Source organism: Stigmatopora argus, chromosome 1 (assembly GCF_051989625.1).
Source record: "Stigmatopora argus isolate UIUO_Sarg chromosome 1, RoL_Sarg_1.0, whole genome shotgun sequence".
NCBI classification, from domain to species: Eukaryota; Metazoa; Chordata; class Actinopteri; order Syngnathiformes; family Syngnathidae; genus Stigmatopora; species Stigmatopora argus.
This window is the reverse complement of record NC_135387.1, coordinates 19,880,343-19,908,233: the sequence shown is the minus strand read 5'-3', so window position 1 is coordinate 19,908,233 and position 27,891 is coordinate 19,880,343. Positions and strand designations below refer to the sequence as shown.

At 40.1% G+C, this 27,891-nt stretch overlaps 1 protein-coding gene and 1 long non-coding RNA gene across 2 annotated transcripts in view; both read left to right on the top strand.

Annotated features, from left to right (window-relative positions):
- Nucleotides 1–27,891, top strand: part of grm7 (glutamate metabotropic receptor 7) — an 87,621-nt gene that overhangs the window by 55,246 nt on the left and 4,484 nt on the right. The window contains exons 7-9 of the mRNA XM_077607980.1: nt 3,906–4,045; nt 10,736–11,671; nt 19,124–19,376. Coding sequence (XP_077464106.1) covers nt 3,906–4,045; nt 10,736–11,671; nt 19,124–19,376 — 1,329 coding nt within the window. The remainder of the gene's footprint in view (nt 1–3,905; nt 4,046–10,735; nt 11,672–19,123; nt 19,377–27,891) is intronic.
- On the top strand, nt 26,116–26,647 carry LOC144084988 (uncharacterized). Its single transcript, XR_013303977.1, has 3 exons — nt 26,116–26,177; nt 26,265–26,488; nt 26,577–26,647. It is a non-coding gene; the product is annotated as an uncharacterized LOC144084988 (long non-coding RNA).

Genomic DNA, 27,891 nt, shown 5'->3' with positions numbered 1-27,891 from the left:
CGTTTATGAAGTAGAGATATGTTTTGAACAGTTTCATATGTAAGACGGGTCGAAATGGGAGTTTGTGTTATCTGATTGCAAGTTAAATCGTTCTGACAGCAGTAGGTTTTCAAATATTTGGGGTAAAAATTCCAAAGCAAAAGTGACTGTGGTAAGGGGATGAAGAAAAGGATTGAAATAGGCTGGCACGGGTGGAGGAAGGTGACAGGTGTTTTATGTGACAGAAAAGTCTTTGCAAGAATGAAGGTCACTGTCATGCGACAGTGTTGAGGCCAGCCATGATGTACGGATTACAGGCAGTGCAGCTGAAAAGAAGACAAGAAGTCGATCTGGAGCTAGCTAAATGAAAATCTTGAGCTTCTTTTTACGAGTGACCAGGTTAGATATGATGTCAAATGAAATCACCAGAGAAACATTCAAGATTAGATGTTTTGGAGGCAAAATAGACAAAACCAGAGCAGACTTTGATGATTGGAGACATCCAATGGACAGATGGTGAGTATATTAGTAAATAGGTCTTAGGAAAGGGGCAAACAGGCAAGGCAGGAGAGACCAAAGAAAAGGTGACGGAAAACATGAGGGCATTTGATGTTAGTGTAGAGGATGCAAAGGACAGGCTGACATGGAAAAGGATGACACGCTCTGGCGACGCCTAACAGGTCGAGTCGAAAGGAAAATAAAGAGTTTATTGCATCACTCATGGCTTGAGGAACTTTGAGAAAGAATTTTGTAAAATGATGAAAGCCCAGCTGTTTTCTTTTATGAAGCGTTACAGTAGCGTTACGAAAGATGAATGAATGAAAAAAGGCTTTTTGCCTGTTGGTTGAGAGTGAGTGCAGACGTTTATGTGAATGGTGGATAGAGACTCCTGCTGTTAATCTTTCCTTCAATTTTAAAAAAATGACAGTGAGTGGGTACATTTTTCGGCATGTATAAAATGAGCTACTGAACTTGACTTAAGGTGGTTTTGTGTTACTGTTAGTTAGGAATGGTGTATGATAGCATTATTCGGTGTGCGGTAGATAGGGCATTATGGATTTTGTTTTCTTTGTCCATAGAGGTAGTTTTTGGGAGATGCAAAAATTCCACATTAAATGAATTGGTTGCCTTTGCTCTATCAGTTTTACAAGTTGAAAAACACAAACTCTATTGCTGCAAGCCCTTGTCATGTATTTTTTAATGGTTATACAAGGTGACCAAAAAACCGCAATTTTATTGGATTACAATAAAACCAAGAGTGATGGAAGGAACATATTTTGTTTATAGTGAAGAAAACGTTTCAAAAATCAATTTTAGGAAACAATGATGGGATTTTTATTTGTTCAAAACACTGTGAATTGGTTTCCAATTAACCGCAGGGTACATAGAGAGTGTTTCAAAATTAACATCATTCATCATCACTCAAGCAACAGAGAGACCAGACTCAACAGGGCTAATTTCTCTTCAAATGTGAGAAGACAAACTTCTGTCAAGAAGATAAAGACTACAAAGCCTCCAACACAGTCGCTGTGGCAACGGTGCATAGCTCAGGCAGGCGAGATGGGGTAGAGATTCAATGGGCATTATCAAAATCAAGATACGTCAATTTGATTGAGAATCCGCTGGCCAATCTGACTAACCATCTGGGCACATTTTATAGATTTGCGCTGAGCCAAAATCATTTAACCCATAGTGACTAAGATAGAGGCTTATTTCACAGGAGTGAAGACACATTCCTATCCATCTACCTTTTAGCTCTTTCTTTATAATCTCAACATTTTCCACAACTGAAGTAAGATGGTTCGTTGTACCTTAGCGCGTTTAACCCATTGCCTGGTACATTATCATGCGTACGTTCCACCACTGATGTATATTTTAGAGTAAAGGCGTGCAAACCCCCTTTTCTTTATATTCCCAGTGCGCCCAAGTCACAGAGCTGAGGAGTGAGAGGCAGGGAGGAAAAAGGCAAGAATAATGATGCGAGAAAAACAGCAGTGGATCCCCGGTCCAACCACACTCCTCAGCACAGCTGAGCAGCTGTGCACTTTTGTTAAGTCTTAGTTCACAGCCACATTCAAATGCATAAAACTTTCATCTTAGACGGCACTCTTGCTTAGGAGTCGAGAAAGAGCATTTTGCATTTTGAATATCAGTCAATAGGAAATTGGGAGGAATTTATAATACCTTTTTTATCAGCACTGACAGAAACGCCACTTAATTATTTGCTCTAAAGCTCAAGCGTGCCAAGTTGCTGATCGCTCGTGTCATATTCCTGACTGACTGTGTGTGTTTGTGCATTTGTGCGTGCTCAACTGTTCTGCTGGGACGCTCAGAACCAATGTAACTCCTGTCACACATTAGCTCCCTATAGTCCATATCATGCCCACATTTTACACGCTGTCTTATTTTGGTGGAACAGAAGACACTTGCAAGTGACTGACACCGACCGAGTTCCCCCTTTTTTTTCTTAGCAGACGCATTTCCGGATTTTCTCAACCTTATTTGATCACTAAAACAGCAATTTTGGCATACAATATTGCAATTTAATGGAAGTGTGTGTGTGTGTGTGTGTGTTTACGGTGATACCCAAAGTAAATTAGTCAATACCAAGTTTGGGTGGCTTTTGCAAAGTCCTCATAAGTAAATTGGCCAAAATCTTTAACTTAACAGCCAACCCTCCTACAAAAGTCCTTTCTTTTGTCCTTGCTCTTTTACGAATATTTCCGACTTGTTCTTTTGCCAGAAACAGAATTTTCCTCACTACTCTTGTCTTGTGCTGTGTTTACGAGCGACTTTTTGGCACGAACTTTTGTAAAATGTTCAATGACAAATGTCCTTGGAACGAGAAGTAAAGAGGGAATGAAATTCCCCTCTGGCTTAAAACAGTGGAAAAGGTTCTGTGGCCTGTCAGTGTCATAAGCTCTGTTGTAGATTAAAAAAAAAGACAACATGCTCCCAAAAGTCTTTTGGGTCATATACGTATGGTTTTTTAGTTGCACTTTTTATAGCCAGCGCTATTAAAGTTCTTAATTCCCAAGCCAAGTGTCATCAGATTCCCACTGTCCTACTTAAAAAATACTACCTCCATTTGTGCTTATGGCCAACTAAACACAGTGCCAAGGTGACTGAACCTGTCCACATGTAGCCCTTTTTTTTATTATTTCGCCTCAGTCCAAAATTTGAAAACTGCCTCGTCAACAATTTAGGCCTTATGTTTCAAATAAAGCACAATCATTTTAATTCTAACGCTGTTCCAAGCTCACTTTTGCAGCAAGAATATCCTGTGAGGGCATGTTCAAACATGTACAGTACTCTGTAAAAAAAAAAAAAAAGGCCAAGCAAAACATAAAAACAAGGATACGTTGTCCTCGTGACGTTAATTAGTGCAATCTTCAGGATTCGGCTTGAAACCGGCTGTTATGCACTGAGAGCAGATGGAGGCCATATGACGCTTTGGTTGACCTCTTTATTCTGCTTCCATATCCTGTTGTTGTCTGCTGTGTGAATGCCGTGGCTCACCTCTAACCTGAAGCGCGCACTTATCTTCAAACATTGCTCGGTGTTCCCTATTAGACAGCAACTGAGAGCCTGCAAATGTAATATGAGCATGCACTAGAGAAGGAAACCTATTCCTCCTGTGGGCTACGTGCAGGCCTGATGATGAATAGGAAGCAGGTGAGGTACTGCGGTACTGGTCAGTAGGGAGATAGCGTTCTTGCCTCCGATTAGGGTGAAATGCAGCATGTAGGTCATGATGGTGTTTAGAGATGCCAACTAGAAGAAAATGAGGCATTTTTTTCTTTGTGTAGGCCAGTAAACTGTAAGAGACCAGAGGTTATAAGTTCATGCTTTTCTTTCTTTATTTTATTTTTCAAACGATGTGACACTGTGTCACACCAATGGCTACCTTTACTCTCTCTCTACAGGCAGTGCTGCCACCACGGTTGTCTTTAATAAGAACGGTGATGCTCCAGGACGCTATGACTTGTTCCAGTTCCAGATGGCCAACTCTTCTGTCCCGGAATACAAGGCGGTCGGGCAGTGGGTGGAGAACCTCCAGCTCAGGGTATGACTCTCTCATCATAACACCTGCAAATGTACTGGAATGTGAGCGAGGCGGAATAGTTCACATTGCTATTCTGCCAAAATATTTGAAATGCATACAATAAGATTAGGCGAAGGCATACAAGCATTTTTTTCGATTTTTGTCCTTCAAATCTGAGTAAATTCATGATGATCAAATCTCAGAATATGGCCAAAGAAGACAGGTATTTGAGTTAGATAGACCTGTCTTGATTTTCAGGAAATCCTCAGCTACCGTTCTTCAAAAAAAGTTCCGACTTTTGATCATATATGGAAAATTGTCGTTGTCCCCCTTCCCGCATGGGGGCATTACCCAAAATGGCTCTGTTTATAAAAAACATTCTCAAAAAAAGCTCTAGGATGCCAACCCTAAAGTTGCAGTTACGGAAGTGGCAACCTTTTCACAGACAAAAATGATTTGTGAAGTGGTGTGTTAAACTCTTAGGTCAAGACACCGCTGTACATCTACTATAATGATTTTTACTCAGTTCCTTCTCCTTGTTAGAGATACTGTATGCCTGAGTGAGGCTCTTATGTCCTTGTAGAAAGAAAAGTATCTTTTTTTGTGATATTGCAGGATATATTTGCATCTTAAATATAATGTGAGCTATATTTACTTTCCCTGTAGTTGATGTGCAGCACTACACAGCTTTTTCCATTCCAAAGACAAAAGGGAAATTCCTCTCACTGGCAGCAGATAACAGCAGATGCCACACACACACAGGCACGCACACACACACACACACACACACACACACACACACACACACACACACACACACACACACACACACACACACGTCTGTGTATTTATCACTTAAGAGGATACTACTTGGCTTTCACCAAAAAAATGGAAATAAGATGCTAATATGGTTTAAGATGGAAATGGGAAGCTACTTCTATTTGTCAAGATGAAGTGCCAAGGTCCTACAACAATACCGCATAGTATATTTCTTTCTTTCATATAATTCTTTTACTGGATGATCCAACCAACTATCACATAAAATATATTGTGCCATATGTAAAAAAGAACATCCTTGTTTTTATAATCCATTTTCTTTTTAGACTCTAGTAACACGTAAAAGTTCAAAAGGTTTAGAAGTTAGCATATTGACTTTTTAATCACATTTTAGAAGAAAGGTAGGTTTTTATTCAGCATTAGTCTATGTTCTTCTCCCATCATTTTGGTGGACATTTGTGACTATTTTAGTGTGTGTTCAATCCAAAGCATGAGAACTACCACTCCTAAAATATGCCAGTCGGGACACAACTGCCACTCTAACTTAAAGTGCCTCTAGTTAACTGCAGATGCATTTCAGATATTCTCGAGGACTTTTCGTGCCGTTTATATTGCTTTCTAGCTCCCGTGCAAACAGATTGCTCTTTGGAAGTGTTCGTAATTCTCCCCACCTCCTCTAAGCAGCTCAAGCAGAAGAAAAATAGTTTCAGAACATGACACTGTCATCGTAATGATTCACTGTAAGAGTGTTCTTTTGGTGATGTGCTGTGTTGTACTTAGACCAAACAAATCTCTTGGAATCATGGCCAAAAGGTTCAACATTGTGTTATTGAAAATATAACACCTTGGGGAAAAATATTCAAGATATTTTGAAATAGAAATACGGTTGAGTTGAACTTAAAGAGAAAATACCATCATGTTTCAGTTAAAAGTTCTGATATTTTGCAAGGTCATACATTTTGTTTTAGACAAAAATGGATGAATGAGAACGCTTGCCGTGCAACTGTGATCCGAGGAGAAAAGAAGTTATCAGGCTTGTTTTGAAGGTGAAAGCATGCAAAGCAAATTAGCAACCGACATTAACTCTATAGTCATCCGCTTTCTATTGGTTCCAAAACATCTGGAATCGTTTAAACACTTTAGATTTGTATGCTTCACAACAACATCTAAAAGGATGCTTCCAAGTAGTGTAGTACTAAGATGTTATTTGTTTTGTGTTTTTTTTTTTTTTTTTAAACATTGGATCTGCTGCTCTATGTAGTAGGTTGGAGGATGCTATGGAAAAATGTGGGAGAAAAAGTATTTTTTTAATCCATGTGTCAAATCTTTTATTAGTTTAGTGTTTGATGACAGAGGTACTAATGCATGTTTTCGAAGCTTTTCTTTTTTGCCCCTAGATTTCTAAATATGCACTTACTATGTGTTTTACATTCATAGTGAAAATAGATGATCAAATATAAGCTGCAATTGAATATACCCCTACAAAAAAGGCCAATAAAACTTGGAAGCTGTCATTATTTTATAAGATATCTTAGTATGAGAGTTCATGTAATGTGATTATTTTCCACATATCCTGTGGATAACTGAGAAAAAAAGGTAATTTTACAGGAACTTAAAATATCTTTCCTTTGCCCCAAAAGACCTCTACGGTTAGATATGAGTGCAGTGGTGCAGAGACAGCTGCCGTGCAAAATGTTCGTCGGTGCTCACTGACACAAGAATTGACTTTAGTGATTCATGCGGATCATAAAGAACCTCACGTGTTTTTTCCCCTCAGAGCAAACACGGTATGAAATTACTGACATGAAGAGAAGCAACCTGAAATGAAATGTTGTATCATCGTGTAACGGAGATTACAAACAAGACGGCATTTACATACAGATGAGCACAAATTTCCATAATTGCTGTCTGGGTCACCAGAAATAAACTTAACTCTATGCATTTGAGAGCACAGGTGGAATAACTTCTGTTGATGGATATTTGTGGATGTTTTGCAACGATTACAAAGCAAATGATGTTGCAGCGCAATTAAATTTCAGTGCGATAAAAATGTAGAAACCAATATGAGGCTTTTCCATCTCATAAGCACTCAGATGATCTGTCAAAGCACTACAGCAAAAAACACAAACGAGAAGTAGAAGAGCCATGAGAGTCCATGCTGTCAACATTTTTGCTTTTGGTGTCCATGGCAACAGAGCTGTTGGGCTCATTACGGTTTACACACAGTGTGTAATCGGGAGGTTTTCCAGCCAGCACCCTTCATTGTCCAAATAACAAATGGCACGTCAGTGCCCTCAGATAAATGGCAGATGAGAATCTAGCCAGACACCAAAAGAACCGATGCATTTGTCATTCAGGTGCACACAACGCATTGCATGTGTCTTTATGTGTACAGACGCTCCCCTACTTACGAACATACGACTTACGAACAACGGTACATACGAACATGTCTGCAAATTGCGTTTATGTCGAAAAATGTTCGTCAGTTCGATTTTGTATTGCACGCCTTTTTCCGAGTAGTACTTCTTTCCGCCGCTAATACCGACGCCTGGCGCTGTGAGAGCTCAGCTCACCCAGCATCTACCTTCTTCTGCCCACTTCGTTGCAATGCAGAAGTGCGTGAACGTATCTCCAGTGCGCAAAGAACCTTTTTCATTTGTATATGGTTGGTGAAAAGTGAAAGGCTTCTATTGAGGGAGATGCAAGGAAGAGGGAAGCCATTTCATTTGAAATGAGTGGCAATAATAACGAAGCTTGATGCGCGTTGCACGGGAATACAACTTGAATCGTTCGACCGTCAGTACCATTTATCAACATAAAGATCGAGCAGCAGGACCCAAATATTGAACGTTGCACAAAGTTTGCAAATCAATTGAATGATGCCATACAGTGTTACCGCATCATTTATGATGAAAAAAAGAAAACTGCAATCGTCATTAGATAGCTTCTTTCGGCCAGTTTCTAGTAAATCTCTCTCTCTCTAATGTATGTATACAGTACTGTATGTATTCTCTCCATTATATTAAATGTTTTTTCAGTACAAACCAATGTGTGTTGCTTATACAAGCCTTAAACATACAAATGCACTTATATAAACCTTCAATATACTTATATAGGCCTTAAATATAAATTATAATACAAAATATAGCACTGAGCAACTTACGAACAAATTCAACTTATGAACAATCGCTCGGAACCTAACTCGTTCGTAAGTAGGGGAGCGTCTGTATGGTATCGATGTGAAGTAGTGAGTTGTAGGCATTTTCAAAAGTGCTGCCTCACGTCAGAATTAATTGCCCGTTGCCATAATTTTTGAAGAATGTGGTCTTTATAGGAGTCGTATTGTCTGGTGGGTTATACTATACGTGTAGGGTATATTCATTCCGCTTTGCTTTTTAATACCGTGTGATCAATATTTGAATGAAAGTGCATTATTTTGCTAGAGTACCTCCATGTTGATATGTAAAATGATCCGCCACCAGCAAGTTATTGGGTTTATGGATCTACTGCATGATACCATTACCGCTTAGAGGGGTTCGTTGACTTACAAGTTGATTTCATTCCCTGACCACAATTGTAATTCTGTCCCTTTTAAAATAAGTGAATCTGTTCTAGGCCCACATTGTTTTCTTATTGGTTTCAGCACTTTGGCCACCAGGGTTTAATACACATCGGATTAAAAAGACATATTAAAAGTCATTTACTGCCATAGTAAGCTGTTCTTTCATTGCTATAGACATCCATGGATGAGTCAATAAAAATAAGACATTACTTAGAGTGGATACAGAATGTGTTGTTGTGAATATGGTTGCATTATTTGTCAACATTTTGTGTTTCATTATGTTCCTCTAGCAGTTAAATTCTTCTTGTGAGCCAAGCCCTTGTGTTTTAATTTCCATGTTACATTAGGCTCGCAATCAGCAATTTAGATTAAAAAAATATGGAGTTGTTTTAAATTCATAAAGTGTAACACTCTTTGAGGCATAGTTTGACAGTAAAGTTTATCTTATGGTGACACTTTTCTAGTCTCTTTTTAAAAGTTCACTATCTGTCAAATTGCTGCCCTTTGAGAAGTGACTTTAGCTACGGTGTCCAACTCCATGGAAAAAAAGGGACACTTTGTTGGTAGAGCCAGCTGTATTGATAATTGTCACCATTTGCTTCTTTTTATTTGTCACTGTGATTATATTTGACCCAAATCTGAATTAATTACATGCATATTTGAGTGATATCAGCATGTGGCAAACAATAAGCAATTGATTAAAGAAAAATACAATAAAAAAACAATTATCTCTCCTGCATATTTTCAGCTTTTTAACATGCCCTGGGTGACTTGCTAGGTATAATTATTTATATAATTATTATTATTATTTGCACAGTTTTTATTACACCTTATTCTATTACAATTCTATAGAAGGCCAATAAATAAATGAAAATATGTATAAGTGAAGTCGTTCGTCCCGAGAACATAAGTGTCCTTTAATGTCTATATGTCAACACATGCACGGGTAATGAAATAATACTATGTCAAATTAAAACAATCATATCTCTGGATTTCTGCTCTCTATTGGTGACAAGTAAAAACTAGGAGAGAGTTCAAAGGATTCACTTTGATTCATGTTGACAGAGCTGTGTTTGAAATAGTTTATTTTCTACGGCCCTTTAAAGTCACATTAACAGATAATTTTGCTACAATAATACTTCCATAATACAGGCTTGATCATGGGACTCATGAGGCTTAATATACAAAGCGGAACATTTTGTACAGTGACAGAATGTACAAACATAACCTCTAAAGCAAACTTGTAATGAAAAAAAAAATGTAGCCACAACATCTATGCAACTTTTTTTTTTTTGTTATCCATGGGGCCATCTTTTCATCCATTATCTTTATAACAGGGAACAGTAACTCCACCAATGAAATGCGGAGGAGGGGGAATACCTGCGGCTGCATATTCTTAAAAAGCACCCCTACCAATTTTTGGTTTTATTTATTTTAGAGATCCATGATAGTACAGAAAACAGTACACATGGTTTTGTTTCTGAAAAGGAGATGATTCCATTTTTCTAGGGACGGTTGGCAACCTTAACTTGAGCTGAGTTTCTTACAACATTGGTCACCCGTCAGGATAAAAAAATTCAGTCATAAGCCCTGTCATTTTCATAATTTAACATGAGATTTCCCTCCAGATAGGTAGGTATTGCTGTTAAAATCAGTGCCATACTTAGCTAGGGCTCTGGTTTCCTGTTAATCCTGTAGCACTTTTGCAGCCATGGAAACCTTAGCACAAGAATAATTTCACAACAAATTAGCTGCTGAAAGCGTCATCAAAAGGAATTTACCATCATACATTTTTTAAATCTCCCTGACCAAACAAACTAAGCCTTTTACATGGTGTTTTAGACTTTTAAGAGTTTAGATAATGGACAGTCTTGTGGCTTCCCGGGGTAGAATTAAAGATAGCGCTGTGCCATGCCATTTTTGTAAACTGACAAAATTAGTTTAATAAGTACAAACAGCTCGGCAAAGACCAGACATTTGCAACCCTAAGTCCATTAGGTGCATATTTCACACCTCGCTAGCTCCATTATTAGAGCAGGTTTATGGCATTTTTCATTCATCTTAATCTAATGAGCAAAAGTACTTTGCTGCCATGGTTATCAATTCTACCTTTGAGTATAAGAGAAGACTCTTGGCTGGGATGCAGGATAAACAGATGCTATTTTGCACCGTACTGATAATAAATTATGTAAGTCATGATGAATCAGGGTTGCGGTTATGGTCATACCACTGGCTTTTCTGTGCCATTTGCTTTATCTCTCCCTTCTTGTGTGGGTTTGCATTCTTACATTTTTACTTTCTGTGGGTGTTGTTACTAGGTCTCAATACATTTGTGTCTAAATGTCTTATTCTGTTTCACTTCGATCTTGCAGCTGGAGGAGCTTCAGTGGCCCAAAGGGGAGCAGGAGGTGCCCATCTCAGTGTGCAGTCTACCTTGTAAGACCGGGGAGAGAAAGAAGAGGGTCAAAGGGATGCCATGCTGCTGGCACTGTGAACTCTGTGACGGATACCAGTACCAGTATGACGAAACCTCTTGCAGACTGTGCGCGTACAACATGAGGCCCAACCCCAACAGGACTGCCTGTCAGCCCATACCCATCACCAAACTAGAGTGGCATTCCCCCTGGGCCGTCATCCCCGTCTTCCTGGCTATGCTCGGCATCATCGCCACCATTTTCGTCATGGCCACCTTCGTACGCTATAACGACACGCCCATTGTGCGGGCGTCAGGCCGAGAGTTGAGCTACGTGCTTCTGACCGGCATCTTCCTGTGCTACATCATCACCTTCCTCATGATCGCCAAGCCCGACGTCGGTGTGTGCGCCTTCCGTAGAATCTTCCTAGGTCTGGGCATGTGCATCAGCTATGCGGCACTGCTCACCAAAACCAACCGCATATACCGGATCTTCGAGCAAGGCAAGCAAACAGTCACGGCCCCGCGCTTCATCAGTCCCACCTCCCAAATCGCCATAACTTCCAGTCTGATCTGCGTGCAGCTGTTGGGGGTGCTAGTGTGGTTTGCAGTGGACCCTCCAAACACCATCATTGACTATGACGAGCAGAAAACTATAAACCCCATGTTGGCCCGTGGCGTACTCAAGTGCGACATAACGGACCTCCAGATAATCTGCTCCCTGGGCTACAGCATCCTGCTAATGGTAACCTGTACCATCTACGCCATCAAGACAAGAGACGTTCCTGAGGACTTCAACGAAGCCAAGCCCATCGGCTTTACCATGTACACCACCTGCATAGTCTGGCTGGCGTTCATCCCCATTTTCTTTGGCACAGCCCAGTCTGCTGAGAAGGTGAGTCAATGACTTGCCTCCGTCTGTGTCGCCGCCCTTAGCTTTGTCTCGCTGTCTCCTTCGACGCATATATGCCCAGACAGCCCTTCAGCCCTCTTTTTATCTTGTCTAACCACAGACACGCACGCATTTTTTTGTGAGACAATATGATAAACAGCACACGCGCAGCACCTCGCACACTCATTTCACGACTGTATAACTTGCAGGCTCATTTGCGTTTGATTTCTGTGTCGTGCCGTTTCGCATGGTAACCCACACTTGTCCAAACACAGACAAAAATAAGCACATTGAGGCGGAGGAGGGCTTGCTGTTGGGAACCAGAATCCCGAATTGCCCGAGGAGCGATGCGCACGGGGGTGTCGGCTGCTCCAGATGCCATTATCTCGGTTTTCATGCCGAGGGCTGCGTTTATACCATTATGCGGCGTTCTGGGAAGGAGGATGAACAGGTGTAGGAAGAGGAAGATGAGGAAGAAGGGAAGGAGGAAGGTGGTGAACCACTGGGAGGCGGGAGCAAAAAGAAGTTTGATTCGACACATTCCATCTCTTGACAGCTGGGCTCTACCCAAAGAAACCATTTGACATCGGGTGCTCCTAGAGTTGATTGAGAATATGACATACTGACCTTCTATACGAGTGACTGCTTATCTTGCCGGCAGCCGTGAGAATACCGATGCATTCATCAACGCGGCCCATGAGATGTTCGTGTTGCTCGCCGACATTTGTGCGCAAAACGGCGCACGGGAAGTTTTACCTTGACAGAATATCGATGCGGACTGGAAAGCGTTACTTATTGCAAACCTTTCGGAGAAAGGCGCCACTCGATATCCATCCTGCTAAGCAATGGCTCGAGATGGATCAGAAACTGATTTTTCTCATCGCAATTTGGCGCTGATTTCATAGACGAATTACACCCTCAGCAGCGATTAGGAGTTCATTATCTTACTCACAGAGAGTAGCGAAGCACTAATGTGTTTTCCTTTCCTCTTATGCAGTTAACTCCTCCTTTGCCTGTCAGTTCTCACCACAGAGTCCTAGTTTAATGGCCTCTGAGGCTGCGTGTCTGCTCGCTCCCCAGCCGCAGATAGTGAGAAGTGCTTTTGCATGTCCTGTAGGCAGCAGTCATTGCAGGAGCATCACTGTTGATAACGAGATGCTTTTTCATATTTCAACTCATGCCCACGTTTTCAGTATTGACAAATATTTGTGTTTTGAGCGAAAGGTCTTTTGTTGAAAAAATCATTACGAGAAGGAAAAAGAGCAATTACTGCTTGGAGTTGATGTAGATACAAAACATAATGCCGATTTTTTGGGGTTTTGTAGAGTCTCTGTTATGAAAAAAAATCGATAATTGGCTGGGATAGAAGAAAAATGAATATATAAGACAGATTCACAAGATTGTGTCATGTCAGTCTGCTGTGTACGGTGGTGGTATTTTCCACATCTCTTTCATTTACAGCGAGATATCCATATTCGGCACACCTGCGACTACTTCCCTTTTTTCTATCCATTTTCATTTGGCTCATTTAAACCATTTTTGTGGGAAGTCATGTGAATACAGCAACAAATGATCATAGTGCATCCCTCCCTCTCCCTTTTGTGCACCTGCTACTCAGCACATTCAGGTAATGATGCTGAGAATCACCAGCATTGCAAATCAGCTGACTCATGACTTTAGCCCAGAATAAAACTCCAGGCCGAAATGTCAGAAACTTTGGTGAAGCGCAAATCCACTATCCTGGTAAAATCTAGGGAAATGTGCAAAATTGTTCAAATGGCCTACAACCCGAGTTTGGAAAAGTAGCGTGTAGCTTGGTGTAAGATGCTGCGTCCTCAGTGCGACAATTCTCTTCATCTTTGACCACAAAACACAGCCGCATTCCTCTGCAGCGCGATGATACATTCTCACCCCCCGGCACAAAGTCCTCCAAGTGAAACCCCCATTAGAGTCGGTCGCAAAAGAAAAGGGAGCGCAAGCGACTCGTGTCATGAAACGCTTCATTCTTGGAAACATGTTAGAAAAGCTCTTAGGCCACATGGAACATGCTTCATGTGTCCCATGTCACTCAGACATTCATAGCTACTAAGTATTGTTAGGAATTGCAAACATACTGAAGTGCTTTTTATTTTAACAGGACTACTGTAGCCCCATTCTAACTAATAAGTATATTCCGTATTTTTCATGAAGTTTTTGAAACCTTTCATGCAAATTGGAGCCAAAGTGTCTGCCTTTTATTTTGAAAATAGGTTAACATCCGCCAAGAGGACAATACTCAAGAGAATGATGACACCATTCTTCATTTGGCTTTTAGACAAGGAAATTGAATATGATGAGAATAAAATGCTGCTTTTTAACTAAGTGCTCGCTCATACCTTTGAAAGTAAAGGACAGCCTAAAGCCATACATTTAAATATATACTTTTCCACATTTTGTATGGGGAAAAGGTATGCCGGCACAAAGATATGAAAGCAAATAAATAAAAAACTTTTCGGTCAGGCAAATTTCCAGTTAAAAATATTGCATTGTCCTCTTCCAAGTCCTCCTCATGTCGTTTAAGTGTGTTCTGGAGTAAAATATTAATTAATGTGGGCCATTTTCCTCTTAAATGAATTCTTCCCATTGTTCTGTGAGAATAGCCTACAGCTTTTAACCCAGATGTGAAATTGGAAACTCAGCTTTAATGCAGCAAAGTGAAATTTGAGCGGATAATCATGAAGCTCCCTTCTGTACAGTAAAACGCTACCATGTAAGTGTTACAACATGCAACACTCTAATCATGACAAGACACTCATCTGGCTTAAAAGCAGGTTTGCACCCTCAAGTCACTGACAGTCATGTCACGCGGAATTAGCAATTCAAGTCAGAGGAAGGCAGAATGAACCTTGGAAATAATAACGCTGTCCAGTGAAGTTGTTTGATTGGACTTGACTGCCATTCGTTGTTTTTCTATCACGCTGCGTCGAAATACTGGAAATCGTCGACCATTGTTGCTGTTTCTCATCTGAAATGAACTCATGATGAATACAATAAGAGACCCTGCTTTAATCTTGATTTGTTGTGCTTGATTTATGCAACTGGGGTGGCAATGGCTTGTCGTTTCCTTAACGATAACTGCTGCAGCGTTTTGCTTGTATTCTGAAATACCCATATGTTGGTTCCCTCGTAATACACAGTACCACTACAGGTGAATCTCTTTGACCCTGACAGACGCAATCAGGTTTTTTTGTACAATGTCATCGTGTACTTCCAAACCTCCAGCAAAAACATCCACTGTCAGCTCACAACTGCAGTATCCAATGTTTTCTCACATTCCACAATGTCATTTTATGAGCCCTACCCTTGAAAGGATGGAAATGTGTTGTTTGTGTTAAATATTTGTATCCACAGTAAACTTGATGTTCATCCAGGATTGTTTTTTTTCCTTCAAATAGCAACCCCAAAGTAGACAAAGCCTCACACCCGCTGGTTTCTGTTGTTCTGGGACCTTGTTTAATAGGTCACCACCGGATCTCCATCCCTCAACACTGAGATTTGAAACGAATGCTGTATCTCAACACAATTCTGCGAAGAGAGGTGTCGCTTGTCACAATGTTTCCCAACCTTTTTTGAGCTGTGGGACACTTTTTGCATAATAAAAAATCTCAAGGCACACTACACTGAAAATCTTCTAATTTAAAACTCTGTCGGCTACATTAACAATTAAAAGTTGTTCGCATCAAAGTTTTATCAACGGGAATCAAATAAACCCAAAGAAAAAAGTATTTCAAATTCTAATTCTTCACACTGACCTTATGATGTTTTGTGACTTTTTCTCCCAATATTACTTAAATGTCCTAACAGAGCAAACAACTTCTGGTTAACATAACATTAAAAACAACCAAAAGACTTATATCGTAATATATAACAAGTTTTTTTCCCTCCCAGTATTACTTCAATCCCCTATTATTACCAAAAAAAAGCAGTTTTGTGCTCACACAGATTTTACCTCAACAAAAATTGAAGCCCCTGAAACCAAACAACCTCCGGTTCAAATTACATTAGAAAAAAACAACAAAAATGACTTTAATCTCACAATATTACAATTTAAATCTTGAAATTGTACAAAATATAATTTGATGTCATATTTTTAACCTCCTAATATGTATATCTTAACCCCGTAATATTACAATGTATGACTGCTTGGCAGATCATTGCCCGTGGAACACCTGACCCTCGCTCACGGCACGCCAACAATGTTCTATTGTGTGAGACTTCAGCCGCAAACTCCTAAAATTCAGACCTTCATTGATGATCTCATAAAGTAAATCCAGAGCGGATTCAGCCTTTGCAGCACATAGCCAGTCAGTTATTCATGGCATGAGCCAGACTAGAAAGTAGGCCAGCCCCAACAACAAAAGACTCACAGGTAACTGAGAGAAAAGCAAATTCCCCCACATCCATTATTGAAGACGTTGTGTAGCTGGGCAGAGACCGTCCTGATTGTCACTCTCTGAATCAAACCCTCATCACTGCTGCTACTCATCCATAGCCTACTAAATTGCCCTCGCACTAAGTATATCCCTGGTGGCTATAATTATGAGAATTACCCTCAACAGCTTTTTGTCGAAAAAAAAAAAAGGAGACTTGTCATTTGTTGTGGCTGGGTGCTGCAATCGGGCTCGTCAACGGGACGTAACGTTCAAAAGCGGGTGCTTGATTCCTGATGAGGGCGTTAATAAATCATTAGTGCGGCTATAAATAGAGAGTTGGCAAGCAGCTATGAAAATGGCTTCATGTATTTATTTATATTAAAGTAACAATCATTAATTATAGATGTTTTGTGACATTTGAGGGGTGGGTGAGAGGGCGTTGAAATTAAGTCAAACCAAGGCACGAGCACGATAATTAGACAAGGACACTAAGAGAATTGCTTGGCCGGGTTTTACCGTATGAAAGGGGATGACAGCTTGTGTAGCTGCACTTTCTTCTTTAGTGTTTTCCTTGGGTCTGATGAATGTGAGCCAGCACCTAATGCTTGCCAGCAAACTGCTGCACGGTCAATAAATCAGCTGTAAAAGGGTCATTGTTGTGGCGTTAAAGTTATCACAATCTCATTAAAAGCTTCTTCCAGTTGCATTGCGATGCACTTAGAACTGTGTTATGTTGCTATGGAGACTGGCTACAACTAAACATAGAAACACAAGGTGGGGAATCTCTGGTGATTTTATCCTACGCCGTGTGCATGCACTGATTTTATTGGTTGCCCTAATATCTCAAAAGAAACTGGTATAAAAATGACGCATTGCTACAGCTCTGGAGAGCAGCGTGAACACAGATCATTGAGATACTCGCGCAGTTATTAATGCATGGCGTGCAGGCTAGATTGCCTTTGCCCATAGAAAAGCGAGAAGGATTGGAGAATGTGTATGTTGGTGTGTAGATGGGTGGGTGCGTGTTCGGAGGATGATGATCTTCTGTTTGAAATATTGGTGGAGATCAGAAGGAAAAAAAGCATTGGCAGCAATTTACTTTAAATGGGCTTGTATGCCATTAAAGAAATTACCATTAGTCATTCTGTTTACAAAAGTAATGCAAATAATGGCAACGCTTCATTTCCCTTTCCCAGTGATTCAGTCTCTCCGCCCTGCAGAACCCCTGTGGTAGAGAATGTGTTGACAGTGCCATCCACTTACCAGCACCAGATGGAATGGCGGTGCAAGCCAGCCTTTAAATGCAGTATAGGTCAACACAGTAAATCCCAAACAGGATGCCATGACCCTAACATTACCTTATAGGGAGCTACTGTGTGTGAACTAATGCAACACAACTAATGGGTTAAGAAATAGCACTTTGTGAGCTATCACGGCCCAAGCAACCGATATTTGAGCAGTGAAGGCTCACATGGAGACATTCTTTATCACATGACCACAGGCCTATCCTCTGCAAAGAATTATTACAATTTCTGAGCTATAACTTAGGAGCTCAAACAGACTCGTGTGTACAGTTTATCTGTTTGTATTTTACTGGCACAGGTAGCCAATGTGCAGATACCAACACAATGTCTGTTGACTTGAATCAAAAGCAGTGGAAACTGTTGATTGACTTTGCATTTAGTTTTTTGTTGACGCCTGCCACACAGCAAATGGATTGGCTGTCTATCACCATCAGTGGCAGCCAATAAATAAATCATGAGATTTTTTTCTTTTTTTTTAATGGCAACATGGAAAAATGTTTTATTAATTGCCTATGGAACAAAAGTAAAACTGCACCATTTTGGGGACTTTTAATGCAAATGTTAATACATAATATATTATTAATAATCTAAAATTCTTAATTAAAATTATAAAATGAAAATCGTGAAATGTGGAAAACATGCATGGTAGGCTGATTGGAAACTCTAAGGAGATTGACAATGAGATAAGAGGAGATGGGAATTTCACACTGAGCTAAATAAATTGTAACATGATCATCATCATTTAAGTGTTTATGATGTGGGAGGAATGTTTTCTTCTGTAAAATGGGTGTCTTGGCTCAGTAAAGCTTGGGAAACTATCGCTTAGTAATGTGCTCCTGAAACAACAACGTGCCCAGATGTAGTTGTTTTCCCTAATTCCCTCAAATGAAACATAAGGCTCCATCCTTTTAAGAACATCTATAATATAGCGTGAACCAAATGTGCCTTGTGGGTTACGTAAGATCACAATTGCAAGTGGAAAATGTGGAAAACTGTTATGTAAGTGAGGCGGCCCGTCATGCAAGGGTGTAAGTGCGCGCTTCACATCAATGGCCGTCTCCAGAATGATCTTAACACGTATCGCGCTGAAAGCCTTTCACAGGCGGCTGCGTGTGGCGATGCGGGAAGACAAAGGAACACGCTGTCAAAAAATGCAGAGACCCTTGCAAGTCATTCACTGATGTGGCATTCACATGCCGTAGAATGTTGGAGCTCAGGCGCTTTACATTGATATGGCGGAGGCTCCACAGGCCGAACGGGATGCCTGACACCAGGGGGAACTTGAGGACTCAACTCGGGTCTATCAATCTCGTCAGCAGTGGGAACAGGCGCATGGGTGGGAAGGAGAACATTTATATGAAGTCACATGGCTCCCCACGCTGACTTTTGTGTCCTTGAACCGCCTTTGTGTTAAATATGCGGTATCGTGTCCAACAGTGATTAATTGCTCCTTTCACATACACAGTGCCTGTAAACGACAAATCAACTGAAATTACATTCTGCTCTTGAATGAATGAGCATGTTAATGTTACTGTGGTTGTCGACCACAGTGACTTGCAACTGTTGTGCATCATGTTTTACTTACCAGTTGCCAAATGGTGTATATAATTTTACCCATTATTAACCATTTTATTGCGCTCTGCGATTGGCTGGCAACCAATTCAGAGTGTTGTCTGCCACTTTCCTACCAGTTGTCCTTGTTCCAACCCTTTTTTTAACCTGTTTTTGTTTCCTGCTAGCTCTACATCCAGACGACTACCCTGACCATCTCAATGAACCTCAGTGCCTCAGTAGCACTGGGCATGCTCTACATGCCCAAGGTGTACATCATCATCTTCCACCCTGAGCTCAACGTACAGAAGAGGAAACGTAGTTTCAAGGCGGTGGTCACAGCTGCTACCATGTCGTCACGCTTGTCCCAGAAACCGAGCGAGAGACCCAACGGAGAAGCCAAGACTGAGCTGTGTGAGAATCCTGCTGCTGACCCTATGAGTGAGTAACCTTAATGTCACAAAAGTATGTGGCGGAAGCATTCATTCATGAGCTAAACGCTGCCATAAACTTGACAGGTATATCTTCCTTTTATTGAGAAAGTGTATATTGTTGAACTTCCAGGAAATGTCACAGGATCTACATTTATATATCTGTGCCTTTGAGGTTTTTAAATGGTTTCCCCTAGAGGGGTAAAGTGATAGGTCTTTCTTTTACTTCCCCAGTATTTCTTAGACTTCCTTTCTCACTCTTTGAAATCCCATTTGGCCAATTTAATTGGTAGTGTGCCAGGCTAAAAAGTATGTTTAATGCCTATAGAGCAGGGCATCCGTTATCTCCAAGACCTTTAACCCGAGCTTGCCGGAGGAAGAGGAAGGTTGGAGAGATTTGAAGAAGAATAAGGGTTCTATCAATGCAGTGAAAGGGGATAATCCATCTGAGGAGAGAGAGGGAAGTGTTACTCAGACCACCACGTTTAGACTTAACGTTATCAGAATAATTATTTCCGTTCGCATATTAGCCGGTGGGTGAATGTGAAGTCCGATATGCTATTAGGACACTTTAATGAATTGAATTGTTAATTATTATGATGAATGGGTCCTTGATGACCTTTACTGTTTCAACATGATTGTAGCCACATTGTTCCAAATGTCTTATGGCAACTGTTGACTATATGAGTTTGGTGAGCAAACATCAGACAAAGATTGTGAACCAGGCTTTTCAGTCAATTGTCCCTGTTGGGATACTACAGTAGCCAATTTCATGTTTGTGTCTGTCTCCTCATTGTAATTCAGACACTTTTCTAGCCTATTCAAAGTGTTGACAGTCGCTTGAAGACATATGTATTGACTCTGGGAAACCCAAAGTGCCTGAATCATTGAAGCAATCTAATAGGTTAGAAGGATGATTGTCAGGATTTTGAAAGTAATGGCGAACCTGACAATGAAGTAACTCCTGTTACTTGGTTTTGTAAACCATTAAACGCTTTTTGTCTGGTTGGTGTTGTCAGCATGAGCACAGACAATGAATTCCAAGGATGGTGGCGACAACTTGCCTTGACCATATTAATCAATGTCAGCTTTAGAAACATTTTGGAAATGAACTGAGTTTTTGGGGTGGCATGGTGTTGCGATGAGTGCAAAAAGTATGTGGTAGCTAAGTTATTAATACCGACTTGAAAGACAGTTTTGGACAATTTCTAGGAGATTTCTCCAAAAATATTGTTTTTGGAGGTGCAAGTGGAAAGTTCATGACGAAGGCAAGAGGGGACAACTAATTATAGTTCCTGTTGGCATAATGGTTAGGTGTCCAGTAGTGAGTAGTGAGCCATAGTGCCAGACCAGATGGCATTGTTTTCCAGGTTCTAACACTGTTAGTGGCTCATATTTAATACAGACCAAACACATATTCCACAAATTGTGAGTATATCTATATATTAAGTTCATATGTTTTTTGCATTTTTTTTTTTTTTTTGCATTTTTTGTTTTTTTTTTTGCATTTTTTGGTATTTTGCGGGGCACAGCGAACAACGGGGCATACAACGGATAATTTTTCAGAGTACAACCCCGTTATTGGGGTTTTTCATTTATTGCAATTTTTTTCGTTTTTTTTTTTCACAGTAAAACCCATTTTTTTTGTGTTTTGAAGCGATTTTTCACCTTTTGCGATTTTTGCCTTTTTTCATATTTTGCGGGGCACAGCAAAACACGGGGGATTACTGCGGATGTAATGTTCACTGTCAAACCCTGTTTTTTATAATATTGTGATGAGGTGTTTAAACTACTACTACTACTCGACTCTCGGCATTTATAGGATTTTCCCAACCATCACAGTCCATAAAAACCGGAACGAAGATAAGCCGTTTAAGAAAAATGGATACAACGGCACTGCAGGTGTCCAACTTGTGCCTACATAGTATAACGTGTCCATCATTGGAGGCATGCGAAACACATCTTCCCTTTTTTTGCAGAAAGATGTAGATGATTGACAACTCATGCAAATCACACATTACATGGGCCAAACGCCTCGTCTCCTGCTACGCTTCTAATCACACACAGCACTGACGGCGCCCACAGGTGCACCAGCCCCTCAAAAAGCTGTCTTTGAATGATGTCTAGGGATGATGGATATTCAAAGGAATGTCTCCAAACACCCAACACTTGTCCTACTCATCTGTCAGGATCCCAATAAACTTACATGCACGTATGTGTGTTTTGTCTCAATAAATTGTGCATAAACACGGTCAGATGACACATCAAGAGATGGGATTTGCTCAAGCAGTCGCCACAGGGGTGCTGGTGGTCCAAATCTCAACATCTGTCACCGAAGAACATCAAAAGTACCCACGGGTACCGACAAGTCATTTGGTCTACAGGATGCTATCCCAGAAGCACATCATGTCATCTGCTCTATGGACCTTTCACCTCTATGAATGTCTTCTCGCCTCATCTCTCCATCCTGTATCCCTCTCCTCCCTCTTGCCCTTTTTTGCCGCAGTCGAAGTGACATTTATTAATGGCGAATTTATGTGCATGACTGCCCCGAAACCTGAACTGTGGCTCCACTGTCCCCGGAGACTGTCCGTCAATGCCTGTAAGCATCAGAGCGCCAAATACCTCGCTTTCAGGGCCCGTCAGCCCTGGAGGAGACGAGTCGGAGTGATTTATAGGATTATGAAGATGAGCAGTTCTGCAGATTTGTGCTGGTACTGATGTGGTCTAATAACTTGACTGAAAAAGCAAGATTTGCCCATTTTTGAAATGGTCATCACTCAATGTCCTCAACGTATACTGTAATGACTGGAGAAATGAAAGTATGTGTGTGATCCTCTTCCACAAGTTATTTATCGGATTGTGCCGACTTGTTACAGATGGTTGAGAGTAGGCTTTCGTCTGAAAAGCAACCGGCCTTAATGTTAATCACATATTTTTGCCATATAATTTTCCCACCCACTCATTTCCAAGGCCTCAAGCCTCACCTGGTTCATTGAAATCAAGCAGTTTTTTGAGATACGAAGGTCGGTAGTAACCGTGCATGGAACTCGCGATGGCGCAGTTTCCCAGCCCAAATCCCATATAAAATGGATGGATGGATGGGTGGCTGGATGGATGGATGGATGGATGTGTGGGTGGGTTGGTGTCTGTTTTCTCAGATGCATGGATGGATCGATGGATGGATGGATGGATGGATGGATGGATGGATGGGTGGATGGATGGCTAGGTGGGTGGGTGGATGGAGTGAGGGATGTATTGATGGATGGATGGAGGGATGGAGGGATAAGATGGATGGATGAAAAAAACAGTGATCCCCTCCACACGTTATTGTTGATGTAACTAAGAAGTCAAAGCCAAATGAATGAATCCTCCTTTATTAAAGAGTAACTAAGCTGTGCCAGCAAAAAAAAGATATGTAAAACCAAAGAAACATCAGTGATACTTTTCAGGTTTATTTCATCAATTACTGAGAAAGCATCAGAATAACATATAGCTGCTATGCATCCAGTATGTATACGATTATAAATATTAAAAGGAGGAAAGACACAAATGACATAAACTTGCTCTCAGAATGGTTTGCTGGTGTTTCTAAAGGATGCGCATAGTTACTAGCAAAACTCTGTCGTACACGTGATGTTTTATTCATCATACTTGCAAGCCCAGACTGCAAAATGCTGTAAAGGAACGGTCTGACTTTAATTGCAAAGCCCAGTGGAGTTAGTTGCCATGGTAACATTAAAGCAGTAGAATGAAAATCTATTGGAATGTGTTTAATTAAGGCTGAATATACTTGGGTCTTCTCTTCTGCTGGGAAAGAATGACAAATGTTAGCCTGGATTGCCTGAGCGACTGCGTGGCGAGAACAGTCCGGTCGCTACATGAAAAATGAAATCCCCCACGATATTTCAAAAACCTTTAAACTTCCTCAACCGACCTCGCAAAAGTCGTGACGAGTCGGCGGGACCTCAAATGCAAGCCGTGGACCTTGAACGTTTGAAAGCGCTCACACTTTGGCATCACGGGAGCACACACAAGCACACGCTGCGGCGAGGCGGGCACTCGGTTACATTCTGCTGCGTTTCCATGGCAATCTACACTGGGAGCACACTGCTTGCCCCAGCGTTTGTTCAGTGCCCACTTGCCGGCTGTTTGTTTGATTTTTTTCTTCTTTTTTTTCTCGTTAATGTGAAAATAGAAGGTAAGACTTTACACCGAGGGTATTGGGAGTGGAATTGATACACGACTCAGAACACCTTGCTTGATATTGCTCACAGCTGGGAGGAGGAATGAAGCATGCAGTCTGATTCCAAAGCAGAACATTATCTAGTAAAGGTTGTTTTTTCTTTGCAGGTTTTTTTGTATTATTATTTTCTTGGGTTAGAGTGGGGTGAATAAACTGAATATATCACAATATCAATTAGATCTTTCGTGGAAATTATCCAGACCTAGCATAGAAATGGTAAGCAGGCTGCGAAAACTGAAACATGCTTTTGGAAATCTGGTAAGAAGCATCATTCATCTTTTCTAGAATTTTAGTTAGAGATTCAAAGTTTTTCCTTAAGTGAACGTGAAATCAATCCCAATGGTCAATATTTTTTGCCCTGCTATATAGTAAGTCGTATTTTTGGGAGGGCAATTTTTTTATTTGATCAAAAACCAAGAACAACAGGTTAACAAGTTTTTGAGATAACTTTAGCCTATAAAGAAAACATAATAGGCTGTCGGTGGTCAGAAAGAAGAAAAAACATAAGTCGCATGGGAGACTTATAGTCCGGAAAATACGGTACAATTGGTATATATGTTTTGACGAAAGTTTGGCGACACTCTTTTTCCTTGTCGACGATAATGTCAAATATTTATTCATCTTATTAGACGTGCTTCATAACTGAGCAAAGAATACCCCGAGATTTGGTACAAACGTAAAGCTGGCATGCAAAATGACTTGAATGGCTGGACATCGTAAGGCTTTTTCTTTTAAAAAAAGTGGTCTATGTAAAGTAAAGCTTTTATTTGTTTAAAAAATAAATACTATGTATATATAGTCAGGCTTTTTTCTTTAAAAATGACCATGTATATTAAGGGTTTTTATTAAAAAATGACCATGTATAGTAAGGCTTTTTTATTTTAAAAAAAACGACCATGTACAGTAAAGCGTTTTTCTTAAAAGACGACATAGTATAGTAAGGCTTTTTTTCTTAAAAAATGACATAGTATTGTAAGGCTTTTTTCTTAAAAAACAACATAGTATAGGCTTTTTTCTTTAAAGACGACATAGTATAGTAAGGCTTATTTTCTTTAAAAACGACACAGTATAGTAAGGCTTTTTTGTCTTTAAAAACGACATAGTATAGTAAGGTTTTTTTTTACAAAAAAAGACCATGTATAGTAAGGCTTTTTTCTTAAAAAATGACCATGTATATTAAGGCTTTTTTGTTTAAAAAAGACCATGTATAGTAAGGCTTTTTTTCTTAAAAAACGACATAGTATAGTAAGGCTTTTTTTCCTAAAAAAACGACATAGTATAGTATGGCTTTTTTCCCCTAAAAAAACGTCATAGTATAGCGTGGCTTTTTTTCTTGAAAAACGACATAGTAGAGGAAGGCTTTTTCCCTAAAAAATGACATAGTATAGTATGGCTTTTCCCCCTAAAAAACGACATAGTATAGTATGGCTTTTTTCCTTTAAAAAACGACATAGTATAGTATGGCTTTTTTTCTTAAAAAACGACATAGTATAGTAAGGCTTTTTTTCTTAAAAAACGACATAGTATAGTATGGCTTTTCCCCCCTAAAAAACGACATAGTATAGCATGGCTTTTTTTCTTGAAAAACGACATAGTAGAGGAAGGCTTTTTCCCTAAAAAACGACATAGTATAGTATGGCTTTCCCCCCTAAAAAACCACATAGTATAGTATGGCTTTTTTTCCTTTAAAAAACGACATAGTATAGCATGGCTTTTTTTCTTGAAAAACGACATAATAGAGGAAGCCTTTTTTTCTTAAAAAACAATATTGTATAGTAAGGCTTCTTTTCTTAAAAAACGACATAGTATAGTAAGGCTTTTTTTCTTTAAAAAATGACATAGCAAGTAAGGCTAAGAGAGTCGGAGAATAAATCTGACTTCTGATTCTTCACCTTCTAGTTGTTGCTGTGGTCCACTGGCAAAATCATTGGGTCAGAACATGAGGCGGGAATCAGGAGTGAATTCAATTCCACTCGTTGCAATTCTCAAATTGTTTATTGAGGTAATGAAAAGGATAAATACAACTTCCAACTTTACTGTGGTGCAGTGGCAAAGACAATGGGTCAGAATTTCAGGTGGACTCAAGTTCAAATCAGAAGTGAGTTCAAGTCCACTCTTTGCAAATCTCAAATTGTTTATTGAGGTGATGAAAATGATAAATATAACTTCCAATCACCTCATTTCAGAAGTCACTGTGGTCCAGTGGCAAGAACAATGGGTTGAAATTGAAGTTGGACACAAGTTCAAATCTGGAGTGAGTTCAAGTCCACTCTTTGCAAATCTCAAATTGTTTATTGAGGTGATGAAAATGATAAATATAACTTCCAATCACCTCATTTCAGTAGTCACTGTGGTCCAGTGGCAAGAACAATGGGTTGAAATTGAAGTTGGACACAAGTTCAAATCTGGAGTGAGTTAAGTCCACTCTTTGCAAATCTCAAATTGTTTATTGAGGTGATGAAAATGATAAATATAACTTCCAATCACCTCATTTCAGTAGTCACTGTGGTCCAGTGGCAAGAACAATGGGTTGAAATTGAAGTTGGACACAAGTTCAAATCTGGAGTGAGGTAAGTCCACTCTTTGCAAATCTCAAATTGTTTATTGAGGTGATGAAAATGATAAATATAACTTCCAATCACCTCATTTCAGAAGTCACTGTGGTCCAGTGGCAAGAACAATGGGTTGAAATTGAAGTTGGACACAAGTTCAAATCTGGAGTGAGTTCAAGTCCACTCTTTGCAAATCTCAAATTGTTTATTGAGGTGATGAAAATGATAAATATAACTTCCAATCACCTCATTTCAGAAGTCACTGTGGTCCAGTGGCAAGAACAATGGGTTGAAATTGAAGTTGGACACAAGTTCAAATCTGGAGTGAGTTCAAGTCCACTCTTTGCAAATCTCAAATTGTTTATTGAGGTGATAAAAATGATAAATATAACTTCCAATCACCTCATTTCAGAAGTCACTGTGGTCCAGTGGCAAGAACAATGGGTTGAAATTGAAGTTGGACACAAGTTCAAATCTGGAGTGAGTTCAAGTCCACTCTTTGCAAATCTCAAATTGTTTATTGAGGTGATGAAAATGATAAATATAACTTCCAAACACCTCATTTCGGAAGTCGCTGTGGTCCAGTGGCAAAGACAATGGGTCAGACAGACCTCAAGTTAGTGGATTTAACTGCCACGTGGGAAATGGGGTTCGAATCCCGCTCTCATTTGACTAATCACTACACTAGTAGTTCAGTAAATGGGTAATCCTTTTTTCATTCAAATAAAGACTTAGTCATTTTTTTCAGCAAAACAATATTTCCGGTCAGCCTTCGGCTGACCGGAAGACAGTTGGGAGGGGGGATCCCTGGTGGTGTTCGACAGTCGGCCTTCGGCCGACTGCCGACACCATACAGTCGTTGACTGGCGACACCGGGACGTGAACCCTCGACACCGGGACGTGAACCCTCGACACCCACGTCGCAGGCAGGTGACTTACCCACTACACCACGAGGCGGCCCGCCTATACAAGATTGGAAGTTATACTTATCCTTTTCATTAACCAAATAAACAATTTGAGAATTGCAAAGAGTGGAATTGAACTTGAGTCCACCTGAAGTTCTGACCCATTGTCTTTACCACTGGACCACAGTGACTTCTGAAATGATGTGATTGGAAGTTATACTTATCCTTTTCATTACCCAAATAAACAATTTGAGAATTGCAAAGAGTGGAATTGAACTCACTCCTGATTTGAACTTGAGTCCACCTGAAGTTCTGACCCATTGTCTTCACCACTGGACCACAGTGACTTCTGAAATGATGTGATTGGAAGTTATACTTATCCTTTTCATTACCCAAATAAACAATTTGAGAATTGCAAAGAGTGGAATTGAACTCACTCCTGATTTGAACTTGAGTCCACCTGAAGTTCTGACCCATTGTCTTCACCACTGGACCACAGTGACTTCTGAAATGTTGTGATTGGAAGTTATATTCATCCTTTTCATTACCTCAATAAACAATTTGAGAATTGCAAAGAGTGGAATTGAACTCACTCCTGACTTGAACTTGTGTCCACCTTAAATTTCAACCCATTGTCTTTGCCACTAGACCACAGTGACTTCTGAAATGATGTGATTGGAAGTTATATTCATCCTTTTCATTACCTCAATAAACAATTTGAGAATTGCAAAGAGTGGAATTGAACTCACTCCTGATTGGAACTTGAGTCCACCTTAAATTTCAACACATTGACTTTGCCACTAGACCACAGTGACTTCTGAA